This window comes from Balaenoptera musculus, chromosome 15 (genome assembly GCF_009873245.2).
Source record: "Balaenoptera musculus isolate JJ_BM4_2016_0621 chromosome 15, mBalMus1.pri.v3, whole genome shotgun sequence".
NCBI lineage: Eukaryota > Metazoa > Chordata > Mammalia > Artiodactyla > Balaenopteridae > Balaenoptera > Balaenoptera musculus.
This window is the reverse complement of record NC_045799.1, coordinates 31869652-31887252: the sequence shown is the minus strand read 5'-3', so window position 1 is coordinate 31887252 and position 17601 is coordinate 31869652. Positions and strand designations below refer to the sequence as shown.

At 41.2% G+C, this 17601-nt stretch overlaps 1 protein-coding gene across 3 annotated transcripts in view; it reads left to right on the top strand.

The window, feature by feature from the left end:
• SLC23A2 (solute carrier family 23 member 2) overlaps positions 1 to 6672 on the top strand; it is a 143420-nt gene extending 136748 nt beyond the window's left edge. For 2 of the 3 annotated variants that reach the window (XM_036826304.1, XM_036826303.1), the window contains 2 exons: positions 403 to 498; positions 2082 to 6672. In XM_036826304.1, coding sequence (XP_036682199.1) covers positions 403 to 498; positions 2082 to 2314 — 329 coding nt within the window. In that variant the 3' untranslated portion in view covers positions 2315 to 6672. The remainder of the gene's footprint in view (positions 1 to 402; positions 499 to 2081) is intronic. The other variant, XM_036826305.1, reaches the window with a different exon arrangement.
• The last annotated feature ends 10929 nt before the right edge of the window (positions 6673 to 17601 follow it).

The window sequence follows — 17601 nt, the reverse complement described above, 5'->3', positions numbered from 1 at the left end:
TCCACAAATATTTTTGTTGTCTTGTTACTCACTTTGTAAAATTTTCAGCCTTACAACAGCCATCTTTTATATTGATTTTTTTTTAATCTGCAAACAACACCCCCCTCCACCCCCAAAGTCTTCATAGTTCATTACAGGTTGAACTTCACTCTATTAGATTTATCTTCTGTGAACCATTGTTAGGAATTTTCCTTATGGAGATAACTTTTGATTATTGTTGAAAGCATTCATAGTAGTTTAACATGTTACTGGCAAAAATTTATCTACACATGCATAGCAGAAATTTACACTTTAATGCACTGTATTGACGGACTGGCAATTAGTGTCCACCCCAGTGTTCCTTTCTAAGTCAAGGGCAGGCCTATTCTGACTGGCAGTGACCAGTTGCTATGTCATTTTCAGGGATAACAGGAATCGATCAAGTGTTGAATGTTCTTCTCACAACTGCTATGTTTGTAGGAGGCTGTGTGGCTTTTATTTTGGATAACACCATCCCAGGTATGTGGTATATATCAAACATGCTTATTACATACGTAATTACATACTTTTTTTTTGCCAAATAAATATGGGAAGCAGGAAGAGTGAATCAATTCAAAGCAATCACTGGTTAAAACTGTCTTTTCTAAAGTGGTTAAGATGACACTTTCAGCCACCTTTCATGAATCACTTTTCTGCTAATAAACTTAGTTTTTTTTTTTCCTTCTTGCTGAATTACATTTAAGAAAAAGCAGATGAATTCCTTGCATATGGTGAAGTGGCAGCGGGATGCCTTAAGCATGCTCCAGCTGCCTGCCCTTCTGCTCAGCCTTGCCTGGAGCTCTGCAGTTTGGCTTTTGTTGACTTGTTCACACACCCCTGAGCCAACTGCTACCAGTGGGCAGCACTTCTCCTCCTTGTGGAGCCTGTCCTTTAAATGAGTCATTCCAGAGGCAGACCACTGCCAGGACCAGTGCCTGAGAGATGTCTGGAGTCAGCTCTCTCTGCAACACCCATAGCCCTTGTTTCACAGCTGGTGCATTCTATGCCAAGTGCCGGGTGATGGACTAGGATATGATGTGGGCCCTGCCTTGGGGCCTTCCCAGCTTCCTAGAGGAGGCTGCTTTGTATCGTTGTAAAGTGCTGCCATGGATGCACTAGTAGATTCATCCACTGTCAAGGAAGGATGATGTTTATTCTTGAGCTTGAAGGTTTTATTGAGATTTTGCCCGTAACCTACCTCCAAAAAGCCTCAATCAAGAAGAGGTTACTAGGGGAGCGAGGGGTGAACACATCTGGCAGAAGGAATCACACACATGAATAGGTGGAAGGTGTTAGATTTGTGGGAGGCCAGTAACATCCTCTTTCTCTCCTAAGTCAGCACTAAGTGAGAGAGAGACAAAGGAGTCAGGCAGATGGAAATTAAAGTCAGTTTTATTAATGAAATGCCCATGGGAGGGCATAGCTTATATGTGAGAGGTTCCTAAGCCCTGCACCATAGAGTCAAGCTCACCACCCAGGCTCAGGCAGAGAAGTACATTGTTAGGGCTCCCATGTAGCTAAAAGCAGGTGCCAGTGCTCCTCTCTGCACTGGAAAGATTTTTGAAAAGGAGTCCAGGAGTTGCTGAACCCTGTCGGTCCAGATCTTTCTCCCTGACTCATCTGTCAGGGTACAGAATTGCCAGGAGTGTTATGCCAGTGGCAGTTCATCCTCAGAGGAGCACAACAAGTGGGGAATATGTGACAAATACACCCCCCACCCACTGAAATGGAGCAAAACAGTATAAAAAGTGATATGTCTGGATGAGTGGTGGGTGGGTATGCAATGACCAAGTGGTGAAGGCATTGTGAGTTGTAATAATGACTCTGGGCCCCATTTTGCAAGATCAGATTGGCGTTTTAGAGAGAAGTGGTTGTTTTGAGGGATTAGTGATTCTTAGATTTCTGGATTGGGCATTGGCTACTCCTCAAGTGTTCTTTTCTGTCATCCCATTCCTTTCAATCTATGAGATAGCAGCAGTGGAGAATCTCAATTCTTGGTAGAACTATTTAACTAAACATTCCATTGTTCTGTTTTTGTTTTGTTGTGTGTGTATGTTCCACAGGTACTCCAGAGGAGAGGGGAATCAGGAAATGGAAGAAGGGCGTGGGCAAAGGGAGCAAGTCTCTTGATGGCATGGAATCCTACGACTTGCCATTTGGCATGAACACTATTAAAAAATACAGATGTTTCAGCTACTTACCCATCAGCCCAACCTTTGCAGGCTACACATGGAAAGGCCTCAGGAAGAGCGCTAACAGCCGGAGTTCAGATGAAGACTCGCAGGCCACAGTATAGCCGTAGCTCGCCCTGTGGCCCAGCCGCAGTGAGGCATGAACCTGTAGTTCCTTGCTGAGTAACAAGCAGTAACATATATGTCTGTAGATCTGCAGTTACATTGTCCACCCCAGAGCTAAGACAGATTACAAGTAGCTTTTTTGTTGTGGGTTGTGATCCTGTCTAATATGGTGTCTCACCTATCTTTTTATTTAAGCCCTTGACCCTTTGCCCTTGAGAGCATCCATTGCTGGCCATGGTCACTGAATTTGAAGTTCCTGTCCTCCCGTGGGAGTGGATGCTTGAAGCCCACAGCGATTCCTTGTTTTCAGTCCCCTTCTAACGCCCTGTGCTAGCTTTCTTACAGGCCACCTCCAGGGTCCAGGGGCTTTCTGTGCTTGGAAGCACCAGGACCTTCACCTGCAAAGACCTCCTCTGGTCAAGGGGCACCAGTATCCTTGCATTGTCAAATGAGATTCTGTGTTCCCTGATACTCCTGTAGGAGGTGGCTGCTGGCCAGTTGAAAACAGTGACATGCTTACCCTATGCCCAAATCTGTGCATGGGTAAAGTCTGTACAGATATAATTAAAATGGAAATTGGGGGATTGGACGGGAAGGGAAGGTACCTTGAAATCAGTATCTGATTCTCAACTGCACTTTCTTGGTGCCACCCTGGCCCAAGCTGGGCCAGCACATCTCATATTGGCCTCTTTTTTTTTTACTAGTAGCTGAGACACTCTATCTGGCATTTATCACTCCTGGCTGGTGTGACGGGTATAGAGTGCCCATGAGGGCACCAAGCAGGTGTTTATGGGGGTCTTGGTTCTGCTGACATGTGAATGTCAGTTATTGTTGTGTGTATCTATTATTACAAGATTTTATTCCTATTTAATGTTACTGACTATAGATTTTTGAAATCAGTGTTTTTCCATGTGACCCTCTTACCTTACATACCTATTACTTGTCCCTCACCTCCTATCCCCCATTAAGAAAGGAACCAGCATTTGTAAAGCTGTTGACACCATCAGGGAAGCTTGTTGTCCTGGCTCTTAAAGGCCAGTAACCATTATTGTGGTTGTGTTTTGTATTGCTTGATACCATGAAAGTGTAAATACATAATGCTTAATCTATTTATCAAAACTGACTACTGGACCAGAGCCCAGAAACCATGGGTTAAGTTACACGTGAATTTGTTTTGTGAAGAAGGGAAGCTGCGGCAGGTGACAAACAGCCGCCATATTGAATGGTGCGGCCTCCTGGTAAATTAATCACTGCAGTTCTGTTGCCATTCATATCTGGCAGTTAAGGCTTAAGGAGACTTTCTGTGAGTTGCCATGTTGAATGTCCACTGGATTTTGATTTTGCAGAGGGGAAGATTAGATCCCCTGGCCAAATGCTGCCTTTCCTGTTTAAGTTATTGCTGAAGGTAGTAAGAAGAGCAGCTGGCACGCCCCCTCTGTTGAATTCTAATTAATAATATTAAATTGTTTCTGACAAAAATAACTTTTATTGAATTTGGCTTGAAATTTGCAATCAAAGGAAAATCCTGAGTGACCTTGTTTCTTGAGGTAGTGCTTCTTAAGTATTTACCTGGTTGTTTACCAGGCAGTGAGCACATGGCTCTTGGCAGCCTTGTGTCCACATGGTGAACTTCCTGCCCCCGCAGCTGGCTCAGCTCACCACACTGGGATGTCTTTGGCAGCATTATTGTGTCACTACAGCCTCCTTGACCCCTGTAATGTTTGGGGCTTTAAGGCCTATTCTGGCAAGAACACTTCAGAGCCACTGCATTGTTTTGCCAAGACCTTACTGCAGATTAAGTAAAGAACTTAGATTCTAAATTTAAATTTGTATGGTATGTTCTTTTTGAAGTGTATTTGGTGCGTATTTACTTTAGAAGCACACTGGTTAAGTGATTTTCATCTGTTTGACTTGGTAAGCCCTTGAGGCTGACAGCCCTAGTTGTCCCCTTAGTTGCTTAGTTCCTTCTATTTGTATTTTGCTCAGCATCTCCAATTTCTCTCCTCTGAACAATGGGGAAAATTGTAAAACATCCCAGAGATTGCAGTATTCTAGCTCTCTAGATGAGCAGAAGGACCAAATATCCAAATGAAAGCCTCTGAACCATTGGTAATTCAGGAACAAGTTCCTTTCAGCTTAACTTGACCCAGGTATCTTCCCTCCCAGTGGGTAACACTCAGGGCATGTGCTTCAGATGTCTAGGAACCCTCTCCCTTCTGAAAACTCTCCTGGGCCGGGCTTATTGAGATGTTTCAGATCTGCTGGTCTGGGGGGATATTTTCCGTAAGCCTTCAAATGTGCAAAGAAGCCCTGTGCCCACACCTCCTATTGGAAAAAGAGGGGTTTCGCCCTTCTTGTTCCATTGGGGCCAACTTAGATTCTCTGTCCAAGGTGGGGGAAGGGGACAGGAGATTAAGAAGTGTCCCCTGGCCAGCAGATATGCTACAGAATGAGTTGAAAGAAAAATATATTCATCTGCTTCTTGTGTTTAAGCACACACCTGAAGGGGAGGTTTTGGGGGACACAGTGGCCATGCACAGTCTGTGCCTGTGCACCTCCCACTTGCATTGCTAGGGCCACATACCCGCTATGCATTGGCCAATAGAATGTTTTAGGATATTTTGGATGTGAATGTCCTTGGGCAGGGCATTCACCTTCCAATTCCCACGTGAATACCTACCCACTGTTTTCACATTTACATTGGTGATCCTGATGTGGAAAGTAGAAACTTATAAATAGGACAGTAGATGCTGCAATATCACTGTGGCGGCAAGGGCGAACCCACCACTGGTTTTGATAAAATATCTAAATGGTTCACAATGGGAAGTGGCTCCAGTCTTTGTAGGCAATTTTCATTCTCATTCTCACTAGGGAATTAAACATAGATTCATTGATACAGAATCTTAAGATGGTTTCAAATGTTAGATGGTAGTAAGTTTCTTGTGATTGATCAAGGCAAGGGAAGTGGCTTAACCATGGGTCCTTATGGTTTCCCGTTTTCATGGTAACAAATTCACACACAGGATTTGCTTCATACTGTAGAATACTGGCTTTCATGATGACAACCTGGTTTATGCATGAATATTACAGTATTTCCATATAGTAAAATAACATTTCTACCCAGGATAATAGTCACAGTTTTCCAGGGAGGGAATGATAATTTTCATGACAATGTCATGTGATGATAGAATTTCTCCATTGATGAATCTTTCGTATGTGTGTATACTTTATTTACCCATGCATATATTTTATGACCATGAGCTAAGTTGTTATTTCTTTAATTCATGTCTCTGCTGAAATATTGGTACTAGCGACTTAGATTTGAAGTTGGCAACTATAATCTTCCATAATATCGATGCCACAAGAGTGGTCAGGCCAGATAGGAGACGAACAAGGAGCTGTGGCGGAAGCCTCATCCCAGAACCTGTCTGGCACAAAGGCAGCATCCTGCACACTCACCCCCACGGCTTGGGGTGGATGCTCAGCTGCAGGCAGCAGGCCTGGCGTGACTGTTGCTGCCCCCTGGTGTGCTCACCCAGCTGTGCCCCCTGGACACCGTGGCAGCCTGAGCTCTCACAGGGCCCACTTCTCCAGGGAGCCACTGTTGGCTTTGGGGAAACACCTGGGGTCTCACATGCCATGCGTGTTGTGCTCTGTCCCCTTATGATTTTGACACAGAGAATAGGATCTCCCCCACCCTCCATCCTTCCCGCAGTCACAACTGGAGTAGTGCAAGAAGATTGCCCGTTTTTGCCAGCGTTCAGCATCTGCCCATGGACCTGTGAAGCACGTTAGCGCAGAGGATCCCTTTTCAGCAGCCTCCACACATTCCTGTCCTTTTAGTCTGTTCTTGACTGTGCCTCGTCTTCACTCTACACTAGTAACATCCAGCCTCCTTAGAATTGCTCTCTGTGTGTTTCCCAACACTTAGGACACCCTTCCCAGTGGTGCCGTCTTACTGACAGTCAAGTTAATACCCTTTTTGTTCGTTCGTAACAACCTTTGTTTGACATGTTAATAAATTTCTGACTGTTCTTAAAACAGTGGGGATGCCTATATTTTCCTTAAGTTTTTGTGACTGACTTTGGCTATATACCTTTCTGGGATTTTGTTTGTTTTTTATTTTGCATACTGAGGGTATTTGGGGTGGGGTTGTTTTTTGAGATGTCTAATTCTTTTATGGAGTTTTTAAAAAGAATTTTCATATTGTTTTTCTAACATGGCTTCATTAAACGTTTAAGTATTTTAAAAATATGTAATATTTGGACCAGATGTTGTGAATAATAGTAGAGATAAAGCTATTTTATTCTGTATTTTTAAAACTGTTCCGTACAAATAAAAGCTCTCCTGGACACCGTTCTGCTGTTCACGTACCTTCTTTGGCTGGTCTTTAAAGAAACCTGTCATTATTTAAAAGTCATCACTTAGGGGAGGGAACTCGACTAGTAAAAATTTTAGTTCAACAAGTTCACCTTTGTTAGATACCTCGAAGACTCAAAGGAGGAAAGCAGTTGCTGAAGTATCATTGGCCCCCACAGCTAGAGAACCACGGTGGGCTCCTTGGGAGGATGCCCAAGGGGGAAGGGAGGCCTTGGTTAGAGGATGCACTCATGCTGGACTTTGGCATGAAATTATGAGTCTCTTAGTAAGTTAGTGACATCTGGAGGCTGGAGACCTTTTAGGGACCAGAAAGGCTGTCGTGTCCACACAGTGGAATCAAAGGCTCCCAGAGCAGTCTTGGCCCCTTCAGGCCAACTGTTTAGGCTGGGACAGGAAATGCTGAGGTGTGGGTGCCAGAAAAAGCTCAGAGCCAAGCCTGAGAGCAGCTGGTGACAGCTCATTCAATCAGAGGCGTGGCTCCTGGTGGGGTATGAAGACAAGTCCAGAAGTGTGTTATTGGTGTGTTTGTTAATTTAGAACAAACTTAGAGCTCCTCCATCCCCATCTCTATCCCTGGTTTGTCTCTGGCAGTTTCAGCCATAGTTACCACCACAGCCACACCCATACGGTGTTCAACCTGCTGCTTCCTGTTCCCAGTATCCTGACCTATGAGCCACTGCTAGGCATCCAGTTACAAGGTGATAATGTCTTACCTTACACTATATACATGCAGAAAATATGTGTGAGGTACTTAAAAAAGAATACCCATGTTCTCACCCCCAGTTGGGACAATAGCACATTTCAGTACTAAAGGCCCTGCCACCTCCCACCCCATGGGCCTCTCTCCTGGTACATCCCCATTTGGGTTTATCCTTTTCTTGCTTTTCTTCACAATTTTGCCATATATATGCATCCCTAAACAATTTACCGTTTTAGTTTTGCATGTTTTTGGACATTATGTAAAAGGTGTATGTGTTGTCACATTTTACTCATTATTGTGAGATTCTTTCATGTTGGTATATAACTGATGTAGTTCATTCATCTTCGCTGCTGGATAGTAAAACTTAAGAGTGACAAAGACAAAAATAATGCTGAAAGCTTCCAGAGAGAATGAGCAAAAACAAAGCCCTTTAAAGCTGGGAACCCATGGACACCAGATTTTCCAACAGCAGCCTTGTTTGTGGAGTTACATCTTTAAGGACTGAAGAAAAAGAACTTTGAACTTAGAATTTTATGTCTAGCCACTCAAAGGCCCCCATTTAAGTACTTTGGATGAAGTACATAAATATGAGGAAAAACAAACCTAGGAAGTACTGTATGAGATAACTGAGGGAAAGGTGAGCAGTAAAGATCTGGGTAAACTTGCTGTCTTGGTCCTTTATGGCTGCTCTCAGAAAACCATAGACTGGGTGGCTTAGAAACAAAAACACTTCTCACAGTTTTGGAGGCTAGAAATCTTGGCATGGCAGATTCGTTATCTGGTGAGGACCTGCTTCCTGATTCAGAGATAGCTATCTTCTCTCTGTGTCTTTACGTGGTGCAATGGGCAAAAGATCAAGCTCTTTGAGGCTCTTTTATGAGGGCACTACTCCCATTCGAGAGGGCTTCAACCTCATGACCTAATCACCTCCCAAAGGCCCCACCTCCTAATACCAACACACTGGGGATTAGGTTTCAACAGATGAATTTGAGTGGACACAAACAGTCTATAGCACCCAGTCATTAAAATGTAGTGAAGGCCAAAGGAAAGACAAAATATCCATAATGTGCTCAAATTATAATTCCAGGCCGTATCAACTTGGTGATGGGAGAAGAGAGGGGACTTACAGAGATGAGAGAAACAAGCCCAAATGTACCAACTATAACAAGTCCAACTATAAATGGACTAAACTTGCCAATTAAAAGATAGATTGTTAGTCCAGATAACAGAACAAAATCCTGATTATATGCTATTTACAACACTGGGCTCAAAAGTGTGGCTGTGATTGTTGAAGGCTGAAGCAACTTATGTTCAGAAGTTGATAGTGACTTGGAAACTATAAAAGTTTCTAAGCAATTTGACTGTCATTTTATGTGTGTTGAATCTAATACTAAAATATCTGGCTTGTAGTTTGCATGTCTTTAATTCTAGAAATTTATTTTTTGGTATATTTTACAAAAGTCTTAACCTATAATGGATTGGGAAAAACAAAAAGCAATTGCTCCTTCACCACAGATGTGTTTAGAAGCACTGCTTACACGAGACTGGTTTACATAAGTATGTGCAAAATTGCAAGTGAAAGAATGGGGGCAAAATCACATGGGGTAAATACTAACCATCTATTATATTATTTTCAGACAAATCCTAAAACAAAAAAAAAATTGTTAAGGATAGGGAGGTTCTGGGAGTTACCTGGTGGTTAGGACTCAGTGCTTTCACTGCCGTGTGCCCGGGTTCAAGCCCTGGTTGGGGAAGTAAAATTCTGCAAGCTGCACAACATAACCAAAAGGGAAAAAAAAAGAAGGATAGGAAGGTTCAATTTACAAAGAGGAGTCAATATTAAGCACATGCACCTAACCAGATAGCCTCAAAATTTATGCAGTATAAATGGATAGAACTACAGGAAGAAATTGGTAAGTCCACCTGCCAGTGGGAGGTTCCAATACTTCCCTTTTTTTTTTTTTAAGATTGATTGATTGATTGCTATGTTGGGTCTTCGTTTCTGTGCTAGGGCTTTCTCTAGTTGCGGCAAGCGGGGGCCACTCTTCATTGCAGTGCGCAGGCCTCTCACTATCGCGGCCTCTCTTGTTGCGGAGCACAGGCTCCAGACGCACAGGCTCAGTAGTTGTGGCTCACGGGCCTAGTTGCTCCGCGGCATGTGGGATCTTCCCAGACCAGGGCTCAAACCCGTGTCCCCTGCATTAGCAGGCAGATTCTCAACCACTGCGCCACCAGGGAAGCCCCCAATACTTCCCTTTGATAGGTCAGGCAGACAAAAGCTAAGCAAGGTTAAGTGACAAAAGGGCATGTTTAGAATTCTGCATCCAACAATTAGAGAGTACACATTCCTCACAAGCACTCAAGGATGTTTCTAAAAGCTGTTCCTGTTCTAGGGACTAAAGCAAGCCTCAAAATCTTTTCAAAAATAGATATCATATGGAACATGTTCCATAACTATACACAATGTTAGAAGTTAATAAATTTAAAAATCTCTATGTATTTGGATGTATAAAATATTGCTAAATAACTTGTTGGTTAGAGAAGAAACCAATAATGGACATGTTCTTTAATGAAGTTTATTGCTTTTCTCCTGTTGGTTCTGTTCATGCATTCTTCTGGAATTCTGATTTTATGTTCACACTGCATCTCCCACATATCTCTAAGTTTCATATAGTTTCACTCATACTATCTTTTTCCATTTCGTCTAAGTTCTGGGAGAATTTCCTGTGCAATGATTTAAGTCACTGACTTGATTTTCTGGAATACCCAACCTCTTGCTCATGTTTCTAGCGCAATTTTTGAGCAATTTGTTTTAGCAACTTTCAAACATGCACAAAAGTAGAGAGAATAGCGTAATAGCCCCCCACGTGCCCATCATCCAGCTTAACGGGTATCAACTGCTGGCCACTCTTGTTTCATCTCCATCCCTCAACTTTCCCTTCCCCATTGTTTTGATCAAATCCTAGACATTTCACTTCCTTTATAAACATTTCAGTAGTTACCCCTAAAAGATAGATTTTTAAAAAATTTCCTTCCTATTTATTTATTGGTTTATTTTGGCTGCATCGGGTCTTAGTTGCAGCACGCAGGTTCTTCGTTGTGGTGTTCAGGCTCTTCATTTTGGTGCTCAGGCTTCTCTCTAGTTGTGGTGCGTGGGCTCCAGAGCGCATGGGCTCTGTAGTTGCAACACGTGGGCCCTCTCATTGTGGCGCGCAGGCTTAGTTGCCCCACGGTATGTGGGATCCTAGTTCCCCAACCAGGGATCGAACCTGCATCCTCTGAATTGGAAGGTAGATTCTTAACCCCTGGACCGCCAGGGAAGTCCCTAAAAGATAGTTTTTAAAAAACCAAACAATTATCTTAAAAAATTAACAGTGTTTATTTAATATGATAAATTTTTAGTCAGTGTTCAAATTTCCAGTTATCTCATAAATGCTAGAGACAGGATCCACATAATGTCCACACGTTGCCATTGATATTGATTGAAACATCTCTCTTGCTCTCTCACTCTTTCTTTCTCTCTTCCTTCCTTGAAGTTTATTTTGTTGAGCAATTTATTTGTCCTGTAGTTTCCTACAGGAGGTTCTGAGTGCATTCCCCCCAAACATATTCTTTTGCCTGGGGTGGGGGAAGCACTACTTTATAAGTGATTGTGTGTCCTTCCATCAGGCATCATGTGGTCACTCCTTTTGTGATGTTTGCAGCCATGAAATCTCAATTCCCAGATCCAGTAGTTTATTAGGGGGCAGTCCCTTTTTAAATTTGGGCTTTGTAATTGTATTTCAAATTAAAACACAATCTTCCATGATGCGATCTTTTCATAGATGCAATAACCTCTCAAGTCCACTGAAAATGTATCTTAGGAAATTTGCTTAAAAGTTTTCTCCCGTGTCATATGTTTGTTTCATTGGGAAATGTTTCTTTCAATTCCTCAGAATAGACCCCTTTTTTTGACTATTGAATCTTTTCATGTGCTTGGTGATTTTCTTTTTTCCTAACTGTTTATACTAAAGAAGATTTGTGTTTGTTCGGCAATAGGACTTACGGTGGATTTGGTTAGTTACTTTTCCCCCCAAAGCCCATGAGTTGAAATTAAAATCCTTTAGGCCTTTTGATTTGGCCTCTCCTTGGACTTTCTTCAGTTTGGTTCCATCTGCATCCATTTACCAGACTCTTGTTTATTCAGCAATACAGATATCTCATATTTCAATTTTATTACAAATACCTTTATATTTATGTGAATGTGTGCTTAAAAGAAATGAAAATATACCCCAAAACTTTTGATCATTATCTTTGGGAAGTGGGGTTACAGGTTACATTTATTCCTTTTTTTCTATCTTTTAATTTTTCTGTATTTTCTAACTATTTTAAATACAAATTACTTATATAAATGCTTTTTTCAAAGAGGATGAAAATTGTATTACAATTTTTAATTGAAGTATAGTTGATGTACCATATTGCATGTTAAAGGTGTACAGTATAGTGATTCACAAGTTTTAAAGGTTATACTCCATTTACAGTTATTATAAGTATTGCCTATATTCTCTGTATTATACAATATATCCTTGTAGCTTAGTTTATACCTAATAGTTTGTACCTCTTAACCCCCTAACCCTATTTTGCCCTCCCCCTCTTCCCTCTCCCCACTGGTTAACCACTAGTTTGTTCTCTATATCTGTGAGTCTGCTTTTTTGCTATATTCACTAGTTTGTTGTATTTTTTAGGTTCCACATATCATATAGTATTTGTCTATCTCTATCTGACTTATTTCACTTAGCATAAGACCATCCAAGTCCATCCATTCCCTTTTATGGCTGACTAGTGAAAATTGTATTATAATTATATTCAGCAGTATTGGAGTTTAAGAAATGGGAAAGTCCCTGTACTCCTCTAATACTAATATAAAACATTGCACTTCCTCAAATTGTACTTAACGTTAAAATAACAGCTGTAGCCAAATATATCTCAGTAAAAATATGAAAGTGCTGAAGCTAATACACCTTTTGTCCTGTATAGGAAGGTTTTGCCTAATAAATGACATGGCTTGTTGGATGAAATCTTCCAGAACATTCCATCCTTGGGAGGAAAAATAACCAGAGTGAGGAATGACTCTCAGATGGTGAGATTTAGGCATGCATCAAGATTTAGGCATGCATCAAGACCCTGTCAGCCACACAGCTCAGAAGAAAAGGGAGAAAAAGAAAGAAAGAAAAATAAATAAATAAATAAACGTTATTAAAATAAAACATTCAAAAAAATTATTAAAAATAAAAGATAAAAAAGTAATAAAAAAAGAGAGAAAGAAAAAAAGAAGAGAGCAACCAAACCAATGAACAAATCCACCAATGATTACAAGCACTAAAAAGCATACTAAAAAAACAAAAAACAACAACAAAATCAGACAGTCAGAACCTAGGACAAATGGTAAAAACAAAGCTATACAGACAAAATCACACAAAAAAGAAGCATACACATACACACTCCCAAAAAGAGAAAAAGAAAAAAAAAAAATATATATATATATGTATATATAAAGGAAGAAAGCAAACCCCAAGTCTACAGTTGCTCCCAAAGTCCACCACCTAAATTTTGGGATGATTCATTGTCTACTCAGGTATTCCACAGATGTAAGGTACATCAAGTTGATTGTGGAGATTTAATCTGCTGATCCTGAGGCTGCTGGGAGAAGTTTCCCTTTCTCTTCTGTGTTTGCACAGCTCCTGGGGTTCAGCTTTGGATTGGCCCCGCCTCTGCATATAGGTCACCTGAGGGTGTCTGTTCCTGTCCCGTCCCAGACAGGATGAGGTTAAAGGAGCAGCTGATTAGGGGGCTCTGGCTCACTCAGGCCAGGGGGATGGAGGGGTACGGAATGTGGGGCGAGCCTGTGGCAGCGGAGGCTGGTGTGACGTTGCGACAGCCTGAGGTGCCCCGTGTGTTCTCCCAGGGAAGTTGTCCCTGGATCACGGGACCCTGGCGGTGGCGAGATGCACAAGCTCCCGGGAGGGGAGGTGTGGATAGTGACCTGTGCTTGCACACGGACTTCTTGGTGGCTGAAGCAGCAGCGTTAGCTTTTCATGCCCGTCTCTGGTGTCTGCGCTGATAGCTGCAGCTCACGCCCATCTCTGGAGCTTGTTTAGGTGGTGCTCTGAATCCCCTCTCCTCGCGCACTGCGAAACAATGGTCTCTTGCCTCTTAGGCAGGTCCAGACTTTTTCCCGGACTCCCTCGCGGCTAGCTGTGGCGCACTAGCCCCCTTCAGGCTGTGTTCACACAGCCAACCCCAGTCCTCTCCCTGGGATCTGACCTCCGAAGCCCAAGCCTCAGCTTCCAACCCCCACCCACCCCGGCGGGTGAGCAGACAAGCCTCTCAGGCTGGTGAGTACTGGTCGGCACCCATCCTCTGTGCGGGAATCCACTGTGCCCTCTGCACCCCTGTTGCTGTGCTCTCCTCCGTGGCTCCAAAGCTTCCCCAACCCCCACCCAGCCCCCGTCTCCACCAGTGAAGGGGTTTCCTAGTGTGTGGAAACTTTTCCTCCTTCACAGCTCCCTCCCAGAGGTTCAGGTCCTGTCCCTATTCTTTTGTCTCTGTTTTTCCTTTTGCCCTACCCAGGTATATGGGGAGTTTCTTGCCTTTTGGGAAGTCTGAGGTCTTCTCCCAGCGTTCAATAGGTGTTCTGTAGGAGTTGTGCCACATGTAGATGTATTTTTGATGTACTTGTGGGGAGGAAGGTGATCTCCACGTCTTACTCCTCTGCCGTCTTGAAGATCCTTCCTGGAATTTATTTTTATGATTGTTTATTCCACTAATTTATCTATCTGTTCTATTACAATGATAAGGCAAATCCATGCCTATTGTTCTTTTCCTTATATTTACTGTTTTTTTTCAGGCTTTTATTTTCTATTAAAAAAAAAAACAAACTATATTGTTTCATCACTACCAGCAGGAGTGGCCTGCATGGGATACTGGGCTCAGGTTATGTGTGGGGCTGTGAGGAGATGATGATTGGGAAGCTGGAAATAAAGAGGGTGGGTTTGGAGGCCAGGCCCAAGGGCTCCTCAGATTTGCTTCTGGGAATGGGTAGCCATGATAAAGGAGTCATGGCAAGCCATGGCCATGCTACCAAGAAGATTAAGAAATTCTTGGAAATCTAGCTGCCTACCACAGTTGAGGTCCCATTTCTGCATCATGTGGTCAAGGACACTGAGGTCCTTTTGGCTCTTTGTGAAGGCAGCCATTTCTATATTCATGAAGCTTAGGAAATTGCTCTTGAACAATCTGCAGTTGTTCCCATCCTTTCCAGCATACTTTTGGAAAACAGTAATCAGGACTCAATGCACCACTGTCTCTATAGGGCTGGAGATTTTTGTCTTGTCGGAGTTGAACTGGAGGCTGTGGCACAGAAAGTGCTAGGTAGACTTCAGGCGTTTATTTATTCTGTGCTAACATTGTGTTAATCACAGTTTATCCAATCCCTCAGAAGCCCTGTTAAGATTCTAACTAGAATTACATTATATTTATCTATTAATTCCCAATAAAGTATGTGATATGTCCTTTTGCTTGTTTGGAATCTTGTTTTTAAGACTTCTAAAAAGATTTTAAAGTTTTCTTCACATAGATCTTATGTTTCTCATTAGATTTATTCATAAGAACTTAATAGTTTTTTGCTATTATACATGGAATATTTATTCAATATCTATTTCTCTGTGTGTATTGTATAGATCAGTTATTTATTTTTATATATTTATCTTATATCTAGCTAGCTCACTAAATTCTTTTCTTAATCATTTTAGTTTTATTAGTCAGATTTTATTATTTTTTAAAAAATTTATTTATTTAATTAATTTATTTTTGGTTGCGTTGGGTCTTCATTGCTGCGTGCAGGCTTTCTCCAGTTGCGGTGAGTGGGGGCTACTCTTCATTGCGGTGCACGGGCTTCTCATTGCAGTGGCTTCTCCTTTTGTGGAGCACAGGCTCCAGGCGCACGGGCTTCAGCAGTTGTGGCTTGTGGGCTCTAGAGTGCAGGCTCAGTAGTTGTGGCGTACAGGCTTAGCTGCTCCACGGCATGTGGGATCTTCCCGGACCAGAGCTCGAATCCGTGTCCCCTGCATTAGCAGGTGGATTCTCAACCACTGTGCCACCAGGGAAGCCCTTCTTTTCTTTTTTTCTGGTCATCTTGCAATTACTAGAGTTCCAAGATGGTATTGAATAATAATGATGATGTTGGGCATCCTCTGTAGTTGCTGATTTAGGTTAGGTGTTTGTCCATTTAGAATATTTGCCACTTAATCTTGGTAAATAGTATTTATTATATATTTAAACAGTTTCCAATTTTATTTAGCATTTTAATTAAGAGTGGCTGCTGATTTTTATCAAATAGCTTTTCATCATTTAATTATTTATTACATGGTCTTGACCTTTAATTTATTGTAAGGGATTACATTGCCAGCGTTCCTGATTTTGAACCAGATTTGCATTCCTGAAACGCAGCACACACTGTCACAGTGTCACACTCCAGGTACATGGCTGGATTCTACTTGCTAACAATCATTAAGATTTTTACAGCCATATTCACAAGGGCAATTGATTACAGTTTTTTAATATTTGTACTGTCATATCAGAATTGAGTGTTCAGGTTATTGTGGCTTCATAAAAGAAATTAGGAGGCTTTCAATCACTTGCCCATGATCTAAAATAATTTAAATAACACTGAAGATTTTCCTTCTTTAGAGGTAAATAAACATGGCTGTGAATCCATCTAGTTCTGGTGCCTTTTTGTTTCAGTGGTAGAGCTTTAGTCACTACTCTCTTTTATTATAATTAATTTGTCTAATCAAATTTCTACTTTGGGGGTCAATTTTGCTAGAAAATTGTTTTCTCTACGTTTCAAATGTATTTATATAGTGTTGGGTAAATATTCTTTGATAATTTTTATTTTACACTTTTCTGTATCTCCTTTCTTCATTAATCAAATTTTCTTTATTAATTTCCTCTTCCCATTTTCTTTTGCTTTAATTTTTTGCCTTTTTCTAATTTTTAAAAACTGATCACTATATTCCTTTATCTTTCTAATTTAATAATGAAATTTTAAGGCTAGAGTGTATATTTATTTTCCTTTGAATACAGTTTTTTGCTGCTAATAGGTTTTGATATGAATCGTTCTTCTCTTCATTGATTTCTAGATAGTTTCTAATTCCTATATTAATTTCCTTGGATATCTAGAAATCTGTTTCTTAATTACCAAGTAGTAAAGTTTTTGGTTACTTAATTATTTCTAATTATATTGAATTATAATTAGAAAATGTAGTCAAACACATGATCGGTCTTTACAAATGAGTCATGGATATATAAAAAAATCTTTTCTTTTTTTTTTTTTTTTATTAGTCATCAATTTTATACAAATCAGGGTATACATGTCAATCACAATCGCCCAATTCAGCACACCACCATCCCCACCCCACCGCAGTTTTCCCCCCTTGGTGTCCATATGTCTGTTCTCTACATCTGTGTCTCAACTTCTGCCCTGCAAACCAGCTCATCTGTACCATTTTTCTAGGTTCCACATACATGCGTTAATATACGATATTTGTTTTTCTCTTTCTGACTTACTTCACTCTGTATGACAGACTCTAGGTACATCCACCTCACTCCAAATAACTCAGTTTAGTTTCATTTTATGGCTGAGTAATATTCCATTGTATATATGTGCCTCATCTTCTTTATCCATTCACCTGTCAATGGACACTTAGGTTGCTTCCATGTCCTGGCTATTGTAAATAGTACTGCAATGAACATTGTGGTACATGTCTCTTTTTGAATTATGGTTTTCTCAGGGTATATGCCCAGTACTGGTATTGCTGGGTTATATGGTAGTTCTGTTTTTAGTTTTTTAAGGAACCTCCATACTGTTCTCCATAGTGGCTGTATCAATTTACATTCCCACCAACAGTGCAAGAGGGTTCCCTTTTCTCCACACCCTCTCCAGCATTTGTTGTTTGTAGATTTTCTGATGATGCCCATTCTAACTGGTGTGAGGTGATACCTCATTGTAGTTTTGATTTGCTTTTCTCTAATAATTAGTGATGTTGAGCATCTTTTCATGTGCTTCTTGGCCATCTGTATGTCTTCTTTGGAGAAATGTCTATTTAGGTCTTCTGCCCATTTTTGGATTGGATTGTTTGTTTCTTTAATATTGAGCTGAATGAGCTG